Here is a 19,261-nt window from a genome sequence, read left to right as displayed (position 1 = left end):
GGTTTCAATTTCAGAGATTCTTTGACTTTAATAATTTTGTTCTTTCTAGTAAAATCCATCTCAATTATTTTTTTAAACCATCAATTTCCAATTAGACCTTTTCAATTTGGAAAACCAAAGGAATAGTAACTTTTTTAGATTTGTTTATGGGGAATTGTTTAATCTCTTTCACTCAGTTAGTGGACAAATATGACCTATCTAATGCACACTTTTTTAGATATTTACAAATTAGGAATTTTCTACGGAGTTTACTTCCAAATTTTCCCTCGGGTTAATAGACAATAGATACTCTTTTTCAGGTTAAACCATCTCAAAAAGGACTGATAGCTATAATTTATAAAGTTATTGGATTTGCGTATGTTATCTAATGATAAAATTAAAGCTGCATGGGAATTGGAATTTTGAGAGTCACTTTCAGATAATCAATGGGATAAAATTTTTCATTTGGTAAATACTTCATCTATTTGTGCCCGTCATTCCTTGATACAGTTCAAGATAGTGCATCGGGCTCATATGTCAAAGGACAAATTAGCCCGTATCTTTTCCAATATTAATCCTATTTGCGACAGATGTAATATTGAGGTGGCTACTTTAACACATATGTTTCAGTCTTGTATCAAGATAGATAATTTTTGGAAAGAAGTCTTTAAAACTTTATTAAAAGTCTTGAATTTGGATCTAAAACCGAATTTACTTAAAGCAATCTTTGGGATCATTCCATCGGAACCAGGATATATTCCTGTTTCCGCTCAACAGATGAGAGCTTTTACAACTTTACTGGCTGGGAGAGCGATTTTGCTTAAATGGAAGGATTCTAATCCACCTACTGCTCTTTATTGGCTTACTTCCATTATGTCTTGTTTAAGTTTAGAGAAAATAAGAAGTCAGACATTTGATACATCCTTCAAACTTGAGGAAACTTGGCGACCTTTTATTCAATATTTTCATTTGCTTTGATTTATGGCTCTTTCGGTTACCTTCTCAAAATGTTGGATTTGATCAAAAAGTTTTTCTTTTTTCTTGCTTTCACTCTCAGTTTGAGCTGCCCGGTTCCCTTTTTCTCTCTCTCTCACTCTATTTTTTTTTGTTTAGTGGGGTTTTTTATGTATATTAAATTATAAAAGTTTCTTTATCTTTTTTCTTCTTTTCATGGATAAGAGGAGAATCGATTATCATATTCTTTATTACATATTATTAGATTAATACTATGATGATCTTGATGTTTATTTTACCTTTTATATGAATTGTTATTGATAGATATTTGAGATAATTCTCCTCTTGTTTTTATATATATGTATGTGTATGTGTACTCTTTTATTTAATAAAAAGACTGATAAAGAAAGAAAGAGAGCCTAGTGAAATGGTGTCATGACAACCACCTTTCTGCCAATGTCAGCAAAACAAAACAACTGATTTCTAAGCTTCCGTTTACAGTGATGGTGCTGAAGTCAAGAGGATTGAAAGCTCGGAGTGAAACGTCAGCAATAGTCTGTCCTTGTCCGAATGTGTAGACATCACACCAAGAAGGTGCAGCAGTTCCTCTACTCCAGGAAGCTAAAGAAATTTGACGTGTGCCTGTCCACATTTATCAATGTTTCTATGGATGCACCACAGAAAGCATCCTATCCAGACACATAACAGCTTGATATCAGAACTGCTTTGCCCACGGACTGCAAAAACCTGCAGGGAGTTATGGACACAGCTCAGCACATCATGGAAATTACAGACTGCCTACACTTCTCAATGCCTCAGTAAACCAGACAGCACAATCAAAGACATCGGACGTCGGAGGAGGTCGATGGTGAACGATTGACTATCAGTGAGCTCCAACTTTGCGCAACAGACTGTTTAATGCGATTGGGCCCTTTTTCTGGGCGAAGCAAGTAGGAGAGTGAGCCCCTGGATACCTCAGCAGGGAGAGTTGTTGAGAAAACTTGGAGACCCAGTGAAGGAATGGTCTGGTGTTTCTGGGGGAACACGTTCCCAGCAATGTACCAAAGAGCCCCCTGAAAGCGAAAGGCCCAATTCCTGAAGGCTTAGTGGGTCCATGCTCTAGTGTGTCACTACAAATAGAGGGTACTTATGCTAAAGCCATACTCGACACTGGGTCACAGGTCACACTGTTGTACCGTTCGTTTTACAACCAGTATCTGAAGCATTTACCATTGACACCATTCAGGGGGTTTAGTGCTGGTGATTATCCATACAATAGTTATTTGTCAGTGAAGCTGGAGTTCTCGGAGGCCGATGCGGGAGCGTCTGAGGTCTTTGACACATTGGTGCTGGTTTGTCCGGACCCTGTTGAGAAGGATGGCATTTCAATTCTGGTGGGGACCAACACCCCTCTTGTGAAGAGGCTCATGGGGGCCTACAAGGAGAAGGCTGGTGAGAGCTTTTTGGGAACATTGTCTGTGCACCCAGGGTTTTGAGCCGCTTTTGAGGAAGTGTATGGCAGCATTGGGCCAGATACTGAATTTAAACGAGGGACTGTGTGGTTCACCCAGTCGAAGCCAATGGTGGTATGGCCCGGGGAAGTAGCAAGAGTGATGAGGACCCCCAAATTTCCCGGAGTGCCTGAGGGCGAGGCCCTCTTATTGGACGCTCTGGAAGACCATGAGGGGGAGTTGGGATTTCCTGCTAGGGTACTGGTGAGGCACGAATTGCAGAAGCCCTCGGTTGTACAGGAACGCAGGATGGCAGTGATTGTCTGGAACACAACGAAGAGGGAGGTCACCTTCAAGTGGGGATGCCCTGGCGCATTTGTTCCCGGTGACGGTAATGTCTAGTGCTGCTGTGAGACATGCCAGGGAGAAACTATTGGAAAAGGGGGAAAGTTGACCGCTGAGTCATTCAACTTTGAGGACTCCCCAGTTCTTGCGGGTTGGAAGAGGAGGCTGGTAATGATTTTGAAGCTGGAAGGTGTCTTTTCCACTGGCAAGTTTGATGTAGATAGATAGATAGATAGATAGATAGATAGATAGATACTTTATTCATCCCCATGGGGAAATTCAACTTTTTTCCAATGTCCCATACACTTGTTGTAGCAAAACTAATTACATACAATACTTAACTCAGTAAAAAAATATGATATGCATCTAAATCACTATCTCAAAAAGCATTAATAATAGCTTTTAAAAAGTTCTTAAGTCCTGGCGGTAGAATTGTAAAGCCTAATGGCATTGGGGAGTATTGACCTCTTCATCCTGTCTGAGGAGCATTGCATCGATAGTAACCTGTCGCTGAAACTGCTTCTCTGTCTCTGGATGGTGCTATGTAGAGGATGTTCAGAGTTATCCATAATTGACCGTAGCCTACTCAGCGCCCTTCGCTCAGCTACCGATGTTAAACTCTCCAGTACTTTGCCCACGACAGAGCCCGCCTTCCTTACCAGCTTATTAAGACGTGAGGCGTCCCTCTTCTTAATGCTTCCTCCCCAACACGCCACCACAAAGAAGAGGGCGCTCTCCACAACTGACCTATAGAACATCTTCAGCATCTCACTACAGACATTGAATGACGCCAACCTTCTAAGGAAGTACAGTCGACTCTGTGCCTTCCTGCACAAGGCATCTGTGTTGGCAGTCCAGTCTAGCTTCTCGTCTAACTGTACTCCCAGATAGGTTGTTCCAAGAGCACGCGTCACACTATCCGGGTGACTGAGGATACCCCGTTCAGAGAAAGGTCTCAGCGACTGGCCCCTGCAGAGGTGGAGGACATTTGGCAGCAATTGTGTAAGTTGAAGGTCACTGGGATCATCACCAAGTCCCAAAACCCTTATGCGTCCCCAATAGCAGTGGCCCGAAAGAAGAACGGGAATGTATGGATGTGTGTGGCCTATAGGACTCGGAACAGGCGCACCATCCCTGACCAGTATACTGTCCCGAGGATTGAAGATGCACTGGCCTGCCTGAGAGGTGTGAAGTTGTTCAGGGTGCTGGACTTGAGTAGATATTACCAGATCCCCATGAGTGAGGTCAATAAAGAGAAAATGGCATTTATATGTCCCCTGGGATTTTTCCAGTTCGAAAGGATGCCCCAGGGCATCTTGGGAGCTCCTGCAACCTTCCAGCGGGTCATGGAGAAGATGGTGGGGCATATGAACTTGCTTGAGATATTGGTACAAATGGATGATCTCATAGTATTTGGATCCACCTTGGAAGAACATGAAGCGAGGCTGCTGAAGGTGCTGGGTCGCCTAAAAGTTGAAGGGTAAAAACTTTCCCTGAACAAGTGCCAGCTGTGCCAAAGGTCTGTTGGCTATGTTGGGCACATAGTCTCACGGATCTGAGTAACTACATGCCCAACTAAGATCGAGGCAGTTACCACTTGTCCAAGACCCCAGACTGTGAGCACTCTGTGCTCATTCCTTGGGTTCTGTGGTTACTATTGGAGGCTCATGAAGGGCTACGTGAAAGTGAGTCAGCCGTTGAATCAGCTTCTGTATGGGGTTTCCCTCCCTTGGGGAAGAAAGGGAGGGGGAGAAAAGGACAGGAGGGTAGAGAGTAATTTAACCGGGTGGAGAGTAACTTAAACCGTCGGAGCCCTTTGGACTGAGGCGGGATGCAAAATGTGAGGAGGCTTTTCAGTCGCTGAAGGAGCTGCTGGCCCAGGCGTCGTTGCTGGCTTTTGCGGACCCCTGATTACCGTATGTACGCACAAAGATGCCAGCCAAAAGGGTTTAGGGGGCGTCCTGTATCAGGATCAGGGCTCTGGGCTGAAGCCCATTGCGTTTGTCAGCTGGAGTCTGTCGCCCTCCGAGGAAAAACTGTCTCACGCGCAAGTTTGAATTTCTAGTGTTGAAATGGGCGGTGGTGGATAAACTGAGTGACTACCTCTACGGGGCCAAGTTTGAGGACAGACAACAACCCCCCCCCAACTTATATCCTGACCTCAGCAAAACTGGATGCCACAGGCCATCGGTGGTTGGCGGCGTTGTCAGCCTATGATTTCAGCCTGAAGTACCGGCCGGGAAGCAGGAACATTGATGCCGATGCTTTGTCCCGACGGGTCACGAGGTACTGGTCAGGGACGAGGAGTGGGAGAGCGTTCCTGCCCCAGGGGTGAAAGCCATGTGCCAGTTTTCCCATCACAGTGAAGGCAGAGGAAAAGGAGGGGCAGGGGCGAGTAGTGGATCAATTGGGGGCTTCTGTTGATTCCATCCCCCAAGTTTATTGTAACCCACTGCTCTAAAGATAAATCAGCTGCCGGAATTGAGTTCTGGGGAAGTGAGATGATCTGGGCATTGGTACCATTTGGGCAGCGGTTGAAAATTAGACGTGGCTCAGGCGTAGAGGACAAGACATGCACCTGTGCCTCCATTACAATGAGAATGGCCTCGGTTGGAGTTGAAGAACCAGATCTTATACTGAGTCACGTCACTCCCAGACTGACCCCGGTGTTGCCAGCTGGTTCTGTCTGAGAAATATTGGAGGATGGGGCTGAAATCACTTCATGATGATTCTGGACATTTGGGGGTGGAAAAGACCTATGGATTGCTCAGAGACCAGTTTTACCACTGCTTTTTACAGTTTCACGTTCTTTAGTGTCAATGTATGAGGATCTAACTTGGACTCAACATATCAATGCAGCTGCAAAAAAGGCACAACTCATTAGGAGTTTCAGGAGATTTGGCACGTCACCAAAGACACCTGCAAATACCCACAGATGTACAGTGGAGAACATTCTAGCTGGCTGCAATGCCGTCTAGTATTGGGGGGGGGGGGTCTACTGCAAAGGATCTCAATAAACTGTAGAGAGTTGTAAACTTCGCTTCAACATGGGCACTAGACTCTGCAGTATCCGAGACATCTTTAATGAGTGATGCCTCAAAAAGGCGGCATCCATAATTGAAGACACCCCATCACCCAGGCCATGCCTTGTTCTCATTGCTACTGTCAGGAGAAGGCACAGAAGGCACGCACTCAGTGATTCCGGAACAGCTTCTTCCCCTCTGCCATCCGATTTCTGAATGGACATTGAACCCATGAACACTACCTCACTACTTTTTATTTCTATTTTTCCCACTGTGTACACACACACACACACACAGAGTAATTCATGTTTATTTTCTAGTACTATGTATGCATTGCTGCACAAAGACACCAAATCTCACGACATCGCGGGTGATTTTAAAGCCGATTCTGATCCTCCCCGCAGCACACGTACCAAGCCAACTCACCGACCCTCGGGAAACTCCGTCCACCGCCGCGGGCTGTGCTGGACACCAGCAAATCACTGCGGAGGAGCGCGTTACCGTTCACCCTGCACCGACCCCTCCTACCCCGCGGCTGTACCTGCGTTATTCTGCGGGTTGGGCTGACAGCAGCAGAACAGAATTAAAATAATTACTCACCTCCGTTCTCGGCCATTTCAGCCCGCGGGGGCCGCCATGTTGTCAAAATAACTTTATTGACACTTGTAACAACACGGAAGCTGCGGCGAATCCCGGGCGTGTTCCATCACTGGACAGTCAGCAGACAGGGTCTCTTCACTGACTTCATTAACACATACCACCACACTCTAAATATTACCAGTCACTGACTGATGTATTTTAAAATCGTTTCTTCATTTATCCCCCAACGAGGGCCCCGGAACAATACTTGTCACTGCAATTGATCCCCGGTGTCCCGACTTTTCTCACCCAAAAGCAAACTACTGCAGAAAATGGAGTTAATGAAATAAGACATACAGTGCTCGATGTAGTGAGAAGGTCAGGCTGTAGTCTTAGAGAGAGAGAGTTTACATTTCAGATGAATGGCTTTTCAATTTATACTTTTTGCTATTTAATATATATATTTAACTGATGCGTTCCATTATATTGTTGCTCAGGATTAGTACAAATTATGTAACTGCAAAACACTCGCTGCATTCCAACTCCCGGCAAAAATTACAAAGGAATAACTTGGAACAGGAAAATGGTAACGTTAAGAAAACTACCTGCTACAGCGTCATAAGAATATGGTCTATTCGATGTTTTGTAGCCGGATCACGTGTGTCAGACATGCTCAGACTTCTAGAAGGGGCTCGTTATGTAACTTGCCTCATTCGTATTGTTGGGTGAGTGTTTATAATCCTATTTAAAGATAGTAATTGCACTTGTATTCAGAAATCAGTAGCGATAAGCATTTGCTGATTACTCGTAAATGTATTTTTTAGCTTTACATTTTAATTGGTAACTGTAAACCGAAGTTTGCTAGTACATATTTAAAATGAAATACCATTATGTAAGGGGTCACTTCTTTCAGTGCCTCTCATTAAAATCAATATTATACTCTCTGTAACAAATTGTGCTGAAGGCAAGAGGGTGTAGACTTAAACGAATAAGAGTTATATTTACAATTCTATCGTGAAATTCTTTCTCCATAATCGTTTTTCTGGATCTGGACATCTGTGGAGTTGAGAAATTGTTTTGATGTCCTGAATAATATGGTACAGGAATATAGACCACTAGTTCATGGAGATTTTAGCAATTTAACTTTCAAAGGAATAGCGGTGTAAATATCTATTAATAGTTATGCCCTTCTGAGTTTCCAGTTAATATGAATGAAATTTGAAGCTAGAATTTAGTTAGTGCGTGTGAAGCTATTGTGTAATCTACCAGTCGTCAGTGCTGGGATACTATAGTAATAAAGGAATCTCATAGGATGTTTGGCTAATTGGCACATGTTTTCTCATTACAGTGAGAAGTGGTTGCCACACTTCCTGGTTTTCAGTGTCTTTTTAAAAAGTTTCCTTTTATAAGCAGAAGTGCTGCTGTGGCTAGATAAGCCTAGTTGGCCTTACTTTCATTATGAGCTGGGTGGTTCGAAGAAAGGCAAGATGTTGCAAGACTCCTGATTGAAAGTATGTATTGATAGTATGGAGCTCTGCAGCTGTGAAATGCTGAGTCAAGTCACTTTTATTGTCATTTCGACCATAACTGCTGGTACAGTACATAGTAAAACTGAAACAACATTTTTCAGGACCATGGTGTTACATGACACAATACAAAAACTAGACTGAACTACGTAAAAAAAAACAACACAGAGAAAGCTACACTAGACTACAGACCTACACAGGACTGCATAAAGTGCACAAAAACAGTGCAGGCATTACAATAAATAATAAACAGGACAATAGGGCAGTAAGGTGTTAGTCCAGGCTTCGGGTATTGAGGAGTCTGATAGCTTGGGGGAAGAAACTGTTACATAGTCTGGTCGTGAGAGCCCGAATGCTTCGGAGCCTTTTCCCAGAGGGAGAAGAGATTGTATGAGGGGTGCATGGGGTCCTTCATAATGCTGTTTCCTTTGCAGATGCAGGGTGTAGTGTAAATGTCTGTGATGGTGGGAAGAGAGACCCCGATGATCTTCTCAGCTGACCTCACTATCCGCTGCAGGGTATTGCGATCTGAGATGGTGCAATTTCCGAACCAGGCAGTGATGCAGCTGCTCAGGATACTTTCAATACAACCTCTGTAGAATGTGATGAGGATGGGGGGGGTGGGAGATGGACTTTCCACAGTCTTTGCAGAAAGTAGAGACGCTTCTGGGCTTTCTTTGCTATAGAGCTGGTGTTGAGGGACCAGGTGAGATTCTCCATCAGGTGAACACCAAGATATTTGGTGCTCTTTATGATCTCTACTGAGGAGCCGTCAATGTTCATTTTTTCATTTTTCAATCTTTTTTATTGATTTTCAAATAAAGAATATACAAATCGAAAGATGAGTTTAACAAGTAGATAATATGAAAGACATATAAACAGCAATAGTAAAAACAGAAAGTATATAATGTCAAAATCAAATAGGTAATATATTATGCTGTTATATATACAATGGTCAAAAATAAATTACAACTCCTCATAGCAATCGTAAAAAAAGATTGGAAATTTTATTGATAAAGAAAGAAAAACCCCATTAACTAAACTGAAACAAAAAAAAGAAAGAAAAAAAAGGGAAAGAAAAAGAAAGATTGGGCAGTCCAATTGAGGATAAACTTTAAAAAAAGAGAGAGAGAGAAAAAACACATCCTTCCAGTCATCTCCGAACCTTCATGGATAAGGATTTTCTCCAAAGAGAATAAAGAAAAATAAAGAAAGAAAGAAAAATTAAATCATGTGAAAATATTGAATAAAGGGTCACCAGACTTGTTCAAAATCAAAGGATGTATCAAATGTCTGGCTTCTAATTTTCTCCAAACTTAGACATGACATAATGGAGGAGAGCCAATAGAAATTAGTAGGTGGGTTAGATTCTTTCCAGTGTAGCAAAATAGGTCTCCTAGCCAGTAAAGTTGAAAAAGCTATCACATGTTGGGCGGAAGCAGACACTTTGCTTGCTTCCTCTGGAAAAATCACAAAAATTGCTGTGTGGATTAGGTTGAACATCCATATCTATAACTTTAGATAATATACCAAACACATCCCTCCAAAAATTATTTAAACTTACACATGACCAAAACATATGAGTTAGAGTAGCCACTTCTGCGTTACATCTGTCACAAATAGGGCATATATTAGGAAAAATATGCGCCAGTTTATCTTTGGACATATGGGCCCTGTGTACTATCTTAAACTGAATTAAAATATGGTGTACGCAGATAGATGAATTATTGACTAAATAATAAATTTTACTCCATTGGTTATCTGAGAGTGAATGTTCTACTTCCCAGGAGCGTTGAACCCTATCATTAGGCGACATGCGAGCATTCATTAACAGTTTATAAATGATAACTATTAATCGTTTTTGAAAAGGTTTAAACTGAAAAATAACATAAGCCAAATTTAAAGAGCAGGCCAAGGGGTAATTCGGTAAAAAATCACGTAAAAAATTCCTAACCTGTAAATACCTGAAAAAATGTGTATTAGAGATATCATATTTATCCATTAACTGTGAAAAAGACATTAAACAATCTCGTAAAAACAAATCTAAAAAAATTTTTATTCCCTTAATTTTCCATGTTAGAAAAGCCTTATCCAAAGTTGATGGTTTAAAAAAGAAATTAGAATAAATATTACTAGAAAGTAAACGATCATTTAATTCAAAAAATCTACGAAATTGAAACCAAATTTTTAAAGTATGTTTAACAATAGGGTTAAGAGCTTGTCTACCTATGCTGGAGAGCGAAAACGGAAGAGGAGCTCCTAATAAAGAAGCTAACGAAAACCCCATTACTGAATTTTCCTGCAGCTGTAACCATGAAGGGCGATCTTGGTCGTCTATATCATAAATCCAAAAAGTAATATAACGAATATTAATTGCCCAATAATAAAATTGGGTAAGTTTGGTAAAGCCAGTCCTCCATCTTTTTTTGATTTTTGCAATAAAAGTTTATTCACTCTAGAGCTTTTATTATTCCAAACATAAGACAAAATCAGAGAATCTATTTTATCAAAAAATGTTTTTGGAACAAAAGAGGGAACTGCTTGAAATATATATAAAAATTTCGGTAGAATAACCATTTTTATAGCATTTATTCGACCTATCAATGAAATCGACATAGGTGACCATTTGGAAAGCGCCTGTTGAGTATATTCAACTAAAGGGAAGAAATTATACCTATATAGGTCTTTAAAAATTTTTGTAATTTTGATACCAAGGTAAGTAAAATGGATTTTGGCAATATTAAAAGGTATTTGATCATAATAATCAAAATAATTATTAATAGGAAATAATTCACTTTTATGTAAATTAAGTTTGTATCCAGAAAAAGTACCAAATTCCATAAATATAGATAACATAGAAGGAATAGATTTCTTAGGATTTGAAATGTAAACTAATAAATCATCCGCATATAACAAAACTTTATGTAATTTATCCCCTCTCCTAATACCCTGCACAGAATTAGAATCCCTCAGAGCAATAGCAAGTGGTTCTAAAGCCAAATTAAATAATAAAGAGCTAAGGGAACAGCCCTGACAGGTACCTCTATATAATCTAAAGTAAGGAGACTTTTGGTTATTAGTGAGAACCACAGCTACCGGGGCATGATAAATCAATTTAATCCAGGAAATAAATCCTGGACCAAAATTGAACCTCTTCAAAACCTGAAATAGATAAGGCCACTCCACCCTATCAAAGGCTTTCTCTGCATCCAAAGATACAATACATTCAGATTCTTTGGCTGAGGGGGAATAAATGATATTTAATAATCTTTGAATATTAAAATGTAAGTACCTATTTTTAATAAATCCTGTTTGATCGTTTGAGATAACATTAGGCAAGATACTCTCAAGCCTATTTGCAAGAATCTTAGAGAGGATTTTAAAATCTACGTTCAGTAAAGAAACAGGTCTATAGAATACTCATTCCAGTGGGTCTTTCCCTTTTTTTGGAATCAATGAAATTAGTGCTTCATAAAAAGTTTTAGGAAGGTTCCTAGAGGATGTAGAGTCGGTGAACATTTGATGAAGATGTGGTATAAGCATTTCATGAAAGGTCTTATAAAATTCTACCATATAACCATCAGGTCCCGGAGCTTTACCTAATTGCATAGAGGATATAGCCTTGGCTATCTCCTCTTGTTTAATAGGTGCATCTAACATATCAGCATCTTGAATCGAAATTTGAGGTATGTTTAACCTTTGCAATAATCTATTCATAGTAATATTACTATCAGAGAATTCAGATTTATAAAGATTAGAATAAAAGATTAGTCCAATAATATCTTATTCATTTCATAAGGATCTAAAGTTTCTATTTTATCTGGTTGGCGAATTTTTAAAATCTGTCTTCTGACCATCCCAGCCTTTAACTGACCCGCTAAAAGTTTGGCAGATTTTTCCCCATGTATATAAAATAAACTTTTAGATTTAAAAATTTGCTGTTCAATGGGAAAGGTCAGAAGCAAATCATTGAAGTTCGACCCTTTCTTTATATAGGTCTTCAGTAGGTTTAACTGAATACGCTTGATCTATCTGTTTAATTTTATTAATAAGCACTGACAATTCTGCTTTAGTTTTCTTTCTCAAGGCTGCTGAATATGAGATTATCTGTCCCCTAAGAAAAGATTTCAAGGTGTCCCATATAACCAGATTTGACATTCCTTCAGTTGTATTAAATTCAAAAAATATAGAAATTTGCTCCTTAATAAAATTAACAAAAGCTGGATCCTGTAACAATACGGGGTTCAATCTCCACTGTGAAATTTTCAAAAATCTATCTGGAAGCTTAAGGGTTAACTTTAAAGGTGCATGATCTGAAAGCGCAATGATGTCATAAGCGGTCGATGTTCAGCGGGGAGTGGTCACTCCGTGCCCTCCTGAAGTCAACAACCATCTCTTCTGTTTTGTTCACATTAAGAGACAGGTTGTTGGCTCTACACCAGTCCGTTAGCTGCTGCACCTCCTCTCTGTAAGCTGACTCATCGTTCTTGCTGATGAGACCCACCACAGTCGTGTCGTCGGCGAACTTGATGATGTGGTTCGAGCTGTGTGTTGCAGCACAGTTATGGGTCAGCAGAGTGAACAGCAGTGGACTGAGCACGCAACCCTGGGGAGCCCCCGTGCTCAGTGTGATGGTGTTGGAGATGCTGCTCACGATCCGGACTGACTGAGATCTCCCAGTCAGAAAGTCTAGGATCCAGTTGCAGAGGGAGGTGTTCAGGCCCAGCAGGCTCAACTTTCCAATCAGTTTCTGAGGGATGATTGTGTTGAATGCTGAACTGAAGTCTATGAACAGTATCCGAACGTATGTGTCTTTTTTGTCCAGGTGGGTTAGGGCCAGGTGGAGGGTGATGGCAATGGCATCATCTGTTGAGCGGTTGGAACAGTACGCAAACTGCAGGCGGTCCAGTGAGGGGGGCAGCAGGGTCTTGATATGCCTCATGACGAGCCTCTCGAAACACTTCATGGTGATGGATGTAAGTGCAACGGGATGGTAGTCATTTGGGCAGGATACTGAAGACTTCTTCGGCACGGGGACGATGGTGGCGGCCTTGAAGCACGTTGGAACGGTGGCGCTGCTCAGGGAGATGTTGACAATGTCAGTGAGAACATCTGCTAGCTGGTCTCCACATCCTCTGAGCACTCTACCAGGAATGTTGTCTGGTCCAGCAGCCTTCCGTGGGTTGACCCTGCACAGGGTTCTTCTCAAGTCGGCCACAATGAGACACAGCACCTGGTCATTTGGAGGAGGGGTGGACTTCCTCGCCGCCATGTCGTTTTCCGCCTCTAACCGGGCATAGAAGTTATTCAGCGCATCTGGGAGGGAGGCATCACCTGCACAGAAAGGTGATGCTGTCCTGTAAGTGGTGATGTCCTGGATGCCCTTCCACATGCGCCACGTGTCACCGCTGTCCTGGAAGTAACTGTGGATTAGCTGGGCATGTGCACACTTTGCCCTCTGATGGCTCAGGACAGTTTGGCCCTTGCTGTTGTTAGGGCTGCCTTGTCGCCTGCTCTGAAGGCGGAGTCGCAGGACCTCAGCAGCGCACGCACCTCTGCAGTCATCCATGGCTTCTGGTTGGCACGTATAGTGATGGTCTTGGACAGAGTAACATCATCAATGCACTTGCTGATGTAGCTGGTCACTGATGCTGTGTACTCCTCTAAGTTGGTAGAGTCGCCATCGGTTGCAGCCTCCCTGAACATGTGCCAGTCAGTGTGCTCAAAGCAGTCTTGAAGAGCAGAGATGGCTCCTGCTGGCCAAGTTTTCACCTGCTTCTGAACTGGTCTGGAGCGCCTGACGAGCAGTCTGTATGCTGGGATTAGCATAACAGAGATGTGGTCTGAGTATCCAAGGTGGGGGCGGGGCTCTGCCCGGTACGCGTCGGGGATGTTTGTGTAAACCAGGTCTAATGCGTTCTCCGCCCTCATTGCAAAGTCCACATAGTGATGGAATTTGGGGAGCACTGACTTAAGGTTCGCATGGTTAAAATCTCGGGCGACAATAAACAGACCATCAGGGTGAGCTAACGGAGATGTGACTTCTCTCACCATAACACTGAACACAACCTATGGACTCATTTACAAGGACTCTACAACTAATGTTCTCACTATTATTTTTTTCTCTGGTAAGATGGTGGTGCACTTAGACGCAGCGGCCACTCTGGGTCCAATTAAAGGTGTGTTGGCATGTTTTTGGGGTTAGGACATCTAGCAAGCAAGTTCAACCACCAGCCTTCAGATTTGAATGTGGAATGTAGGTTAAATTTAAGATGCAGCTCTGGACAATGGGATCCGAGAGCTGTGAAAACAGCGGTTGATTAAAGGACCACACAATGTTGATTAACATTGTCTGGAGTGTGGGTGCAAATTGGGAGTGGGATGTGAGAGTCGAGCAGGCCTCTTCCTCCAAAATGGTCTCAATATGATGTCTGGCAGCATCTATGGGAAAGAGTACAGTCGATGTTTCGGGCTGAGACCCTACAGCAGGACCTCCAGTTCCTCCAACATTTGTGTGTGTTACTTGGATTTCTGGTATCTGCAGATTTTCTCCTGTTCATCAATATGAAGCCTGCTGTGTCTCATTTTGTTGAATAAAAGACTACTCCATATCTACCAGCTCAGTCTCTCCGGTGACTTTGTTCAAGCGACAACAATTGTATTTGTTCACCATGTACGCAATCACAGGTCGCTGTGTCACTACTGGATGCTTGGAACTTCAAGCTCTGCAGGAGCGAGTTGCTCAATGGCGATGAGGCTGGACTTTTTGCATCCCATTATTGTGTTGTCACCTGTACTTGTGCCAAAATGGTGCATGGTCTCAAAAATGGTGTGAATAATTGTCTTGGACATCTTTTATCGTGATTGCTAGATCCTGCTGGACATTGGTAACGTAGAATACTGCAAGCTCAGTTCACTAGTTCATTTGGCGAAACTGATGGTGTGTGGGAGGGGGGTGGGCTCCGAGTTACGTCAGTTGTTGCACGTACAAGGCCCATGTGCCTCTGACTGACCTGTTGTGGTTGCTGGTGTAGGAGACGCCAGAACTGGCTGTTTGCTGCTGGATTTTGTACTGTGTTGGGGGCTGGCTGCTCTTGTGGGGGCTGCCCTCCGGTGTTTGCTCAGTGGAAATACAAGCTGGACCAGTACAACTCAGAAACTTGGTTTTTCTTGCTCTTTGTGAATGTAGATTTTTTTCTGAAGTCGTAAACATATGTGCAGTTTGTGCTATGTGCAATGTGCTGTTGGTACTGTATTTTGCACCTTTGTCCCAGAGGAATGCTATTTTGTTTGGCTATATTCATGTATGGCTGAATGATAATTAAACTTGTCCTTTGCACATTGGTTGCTTGTCAATCTTTATGTGTAGTTTTTCATTGATTTTATTGTATTTCTTTGTTCTACTGTGAATGCCTGTAAGAAAATGAATCTCGGGGTAGTATTTATCTGGTGACATACATACTTTGAAAATAAATTTATGTTGAACTTTGAAAAGTCCACGGTCTTTTTCCTGTATTTTCATACATGAAGTATAAATGGCAGAAACATTAGGGATATTTCAGAGACTCGTACAGAAGCATTTGGACCCTGTGGAAGGCTCGTGCACAAATTGGAAAGTCCAAAATTGGTTTGCCTGCCGAAGACAGAGGGTAATGCTTGATTTCTGCCCGTTATGCCTCTGGCATATAAAGCAGTAATGAAGGTCCTCCCTCTCTCTCTGTTCTTGGCCATCTTCTCTATTGTGCTCCAGGTGTGGTTCAGGTTCTTCATCACTACAGCACCAAGTTGTCTTTAGTCTTGCGCCTTTCCTCCGCTCTTCGGGGATCCAGCAGAGAGCTGTCTTCATGATGGAGTCAGCCTCTCTACTCGTTACATGCCCAATCCATCTCCAATGTTTTCTCATGATGATTGTGACCATGTCCTCTTGATGACAGTGAAGGAATAGGGTGCGGTTGGAGATCTTCCTTGGCCAGAAAATAAAGAAGATCCTCCGGAGGATCGTGGTGTGGAATGACGACAGCTTGGCAAAGTCACTCTTTGTCATGTACCAGCTTTCTGACCCGTACAGGAGTGTGGACAGAGGTACGGCTTCACCTTGGTGTGGATACTGTACTTGGCTGATCCCCATATGTTGCTCATTGATCTGTCGACAGTTCTAGCTTTGCTGAGTCTGCACTGGATGTCGCTCTTGGTCCCACCATCCTGCCGAATGATGTACTCAGGTCCGTGAATATGCCAGTGCTGGTTCAGTCGATGCCATATGCCTTGATGGGAGGTGAGGGTCATAGTCTCAGTCTTTCTCTGGCTGACTGAGTCCGACCTGTACACCAAAGGTGCACAGGCACTGAGTTTTCTCTTGCATGTTCTGGTGTGTACGTGATAGTAATGCAAGGTCATCCGCAAAGTCAAGGTCTTCCAAAGTAGAGAATAAAGTCTATCTGATGCCTCTCTGCTTATCTTTTGTTGTTTGATTGACATCAGCTTGAGCTTCGTCACTGCTACAACAAGGTGGTGGTCACTATCTGCTCCTGTCTTCACCTTTACATCCTGTAAGGATCATCTCCACATACCATTGATCATCAAATGGTCAATCTGGTTCTTGTTTCATCAATTGGATGAGCACCATGTCAGTTTGTGGATTTCATGCCGTGGAACAAGGATCTCTCCTATGGCCAGATTGTTCAAGGCAAAGAATTCCACCAGTCTTTCACAACTGTTATTCATGGTTGCACGTCTATGCCTGCACATGACCCTGGTGAATTGTGAGTTACCATTTCCCATGACAATAATTATGTCATGGCATAGTGTTAACTCTAGCTCCGATTGCAGCTATCCTTTTCTGTAATGTCACTATTGTTAGTTGGGGCATAGAACTGATGTACAGTCATGTTCACTTGCTTCCCATTCAGCCTGACCCTCATCAGCCTACTGTTGATTGGCTTCCACTCCAGCAAGCACTTCTCAATGCCCTTATTCAAAATGAGAGCTACACCATCATGATGCTGACCATCTTCCTCAGTATAAAACTGTTTCACTAGTTGCTGCCTTTAGTCTGCCAGACCCTGTCCATCTTCACTGACACCCAGTATATGTATGTTGTAGTGTTACGTACCTCGTAACTGGGTGTCTTACCAGCAAAGATAGAAGTATCCGTTGGAGTCTGGTACTATTTTCAAAACAGTGTTTATTAGTAAAATATACAAATCAATATCAACAATGCAAATATACAGATAATACACGGTTAGCAATACTAAACCTAAAAGTGTGGGTATAATAATAATCAATAATAAACAAGCTCTATCGTTGTCTAGGGGATAATGAAGTATCATGGGAAAGTATAAAGTTCAGTTCATTTCATGGAGGCTGAGGTAGTTGTTGGTTCTTTTGTTGTAACCATTGGAGGGAGAGAGAGAGAGAGAGAGAGAGTGAGCAAACAGTGACAGCCAGTCAAACCTTCCTTTATGTTCTTGATCCTTCGAGGTGTTGTTGTGGCCATTCAGGTATGACCCCTCTGTCCTTTAGCTAGACCGTTCTTCTGTGGTGGACTCGTCACCCAGGCAAGGGTGGACACACACACAAGCCCCCACCGGCCTCGCTATAAACACTGTGAGTTAAAATTGACCGATCCTTCGTTCGGTCTCCGATGCCCCACACTTTTCTCGTGGGTTCCAACACTTAAGCAGTGCTCACTAGTGTGTCTCTTGGTGCGTCTGAGGGGTGTCTCCCCAGACCTCACTTTTATCCCTACTCACAGATGTCAATCAGTTTTGAATGGCTTAGCCCATCAAACCAGCTCACTCTGGCTGTCCACTGAGGAATTTTAATGAACAGAATAGTACCAAGTAAACAGCCCCCTCCGGAGCCGTGAGTCTTACAGGAGTCATAATATGGTGGAACAACAAGTCTCTCTCTCCCGGTGTTATCTCTCCCTTATCTGAAGCAAATGTTCCAGTCTCAGTATGTTTTCCCTTTGTCTTTCTTTCTCTCTCATTAGCAGCATGGCAACAGTAACAGTTTGTAATTCTCCCAGGGGAGGGGACATGGGCAACTCTGTACCCTTCTGCCCATCAGAGTTGTTCATCCTTTGTAACAGTAGCAACACATTTGTGCTAGCTTGCCAGTGTTGTACATAATCTGTACATTCCAAAAACCAGTCTTGGTCTTGGTAGTGTTCAGGGCTTCCTTCATCGTGCCAGTAGAGTCCTCTCAGTTGTCACTACCGTCAGCTGTGCAAGTTCTGGGTGGAGTCTCAGGAATTCAGGTATAGAAGGATTCTTCATTGCTGTTTCCATAACAAATTTAGGGTCGTTAGTCCAGAGCTGAACCCCCAAATCTAGAGGACCAGTGGAGTCCTCTTAGTCTGGCTTTTACCCTCTGACCTGTTTGGCATTGGTGACCTTACCAAGAGCCAAAGCACAGGGCCCTGACTCCAGCAACATAGCTCTCTGGGTAATCGACGCGCACAAACCTCCAAACCCTATGACAAGGTTGTGGTCCTCTTGGAGGACAGAGGTTAATGGTGGGGTACTACTCTGGATAGGGGTCTACAACTAGTGGTGCTCTGTAGGGATCTTACACTTTTGGAGATGCAATACATAGGAAAAATTCACATTTAATGGCAGGAGCCTTAACAGCATTGATGAACAGAAGGATCTTGGGGTCCAAATATGTGGCTCCCTAAAAGTGGCCGCACTTCAAAGTACATATATGTCACCGTACACAACCCTGAGATTCATTAAACCTGAGGATAATGTAGTAAAGAAGATCTATGACAGGCCTGCCTTCATTATTTGAAGCATTGAGTTCAAGAGTCAGGAGGTTATGTTACAACTTTACAATAGTCTGGTCAGGGAACTTTTAGAGCATTGCATCCATTTCTGGTCACCTCATTTTAGGAAGAATGTGAAGGCTTTGGAGAAGGCGTAGAGGAAGTTTAACAAGATACTGACTGGTTTGGAGGGCATGTGCTTGAGAAGAGTTCAAAAAGTTGGGGCTGTTTTTTTTTTCTAGAGCAGTGGAGGCTGAAGGAATATGTAATGGAAGTTTATAAAAGTTGTGCAAGGCATAGGTGGAGTAGATAGCCAATATCTTTTTCCCAGGTTTTGAAATTTGAAGGTGAGAGAGGGGAAGTGCAAAGATGAGTGAGGGATTTTCCTTTTGCACAGTGGTGGGGCCTAGAATGCATTGCCAAGGCAGGCAGTGCAGGCAGATAGCACAGGAGCTTCTTTGTTAGGCAGAGAAGGGAAGGATGTGGTCAATGTGCGGGGAAGAAAGATTAGATTAATTAGGAACTATTGCTTCAATTAATCCATCACAATATCATGTGCTGGAGACCCTGTCGTGTGCTGTTCTTTGCAGATAGTACTCTGGGATTGACTGGGATTAGGAAAATGAGAACATAGTT

General features: G+C 42.7%; 2 protein-coding genes across 5 annotated transcripts in view; one reads left to right on the top strand and one right to left on the bottom strand.

The window, feature by feature from the left end:
- coa1 (cytochrome C oxidase assembly factor 1) overlaps positions 1 to 6,504 on the bottom strand; it is an 81,399-nt gene extending 74,895 nt beyond the window's left edge. The window contains exons 1-2 of one of the 3 annotated variants that reach the window (XM_073054404.1): positions 6,353 to 6,389; positions 2,164 to 2,298 (exon numbers count right to left, since the gene is read on the bottom strand). Coding sequence is in view for 1 of the 3 variants with exons in the window: in XM_073054401.1 (XP_072910502.1) it covers positions 6,353 to 6,368 (16 nt within the window). In the remaining 2 variants the exon portion in view is untranslated. Of the gene's footprint in view, positions 1 to 2,163; positions 2,299 to 6,352 lie in introns of all 3 variants that reach the window. The other 2 variants (XM_073054401.1, XM_073054403.1) reach the window with 2 other exon arrangements.
- Positions 6,505 to 6,607: 103 nt separating this feature from the next.
- The window catches only part of blvra (biliverdin reductase A), a 50,985-nt gene continuing 38,331 nt past the window's right edge, over positions 6,608 to 19,261 (top strand). The window contains exons 1-2 of one of the 2 annotated variants that reach the window (XM_073054397.1): positions 6,608 to 6,709; positions 6,829 to 7,056. The gene's annotated coding sequence lies outside the window, so the exon portion shown is untranslated. Of the gene's footprint in view, positions 6,710 to 6,828; positions 7,057 to 7,699; positions 7,843 to 19,261 lie in introns of those variants that run through there. The other variant, XM_073054398.1, reaches the window with a different exon arrangement.

The sequence above is a fragment of the Hemitrygon akajei genome, chromosome 8 (assembly GCF_048418815.1).
Source record: "Hemitrygon akajei chromosome 8, sHemAka1.3, whole genome shotgun sequence".
NCBI lineage: Eukaryota > Metazoa > Chordata > Chondrichthyes > Myliobatiformes > Dasyatidae > Hemitrygon > Hemitrygon akajei.
Note: the sequence above shows the minus strand (reverse complement) of the source record. Positions and strands in the feature narration are given on the sequence as shown.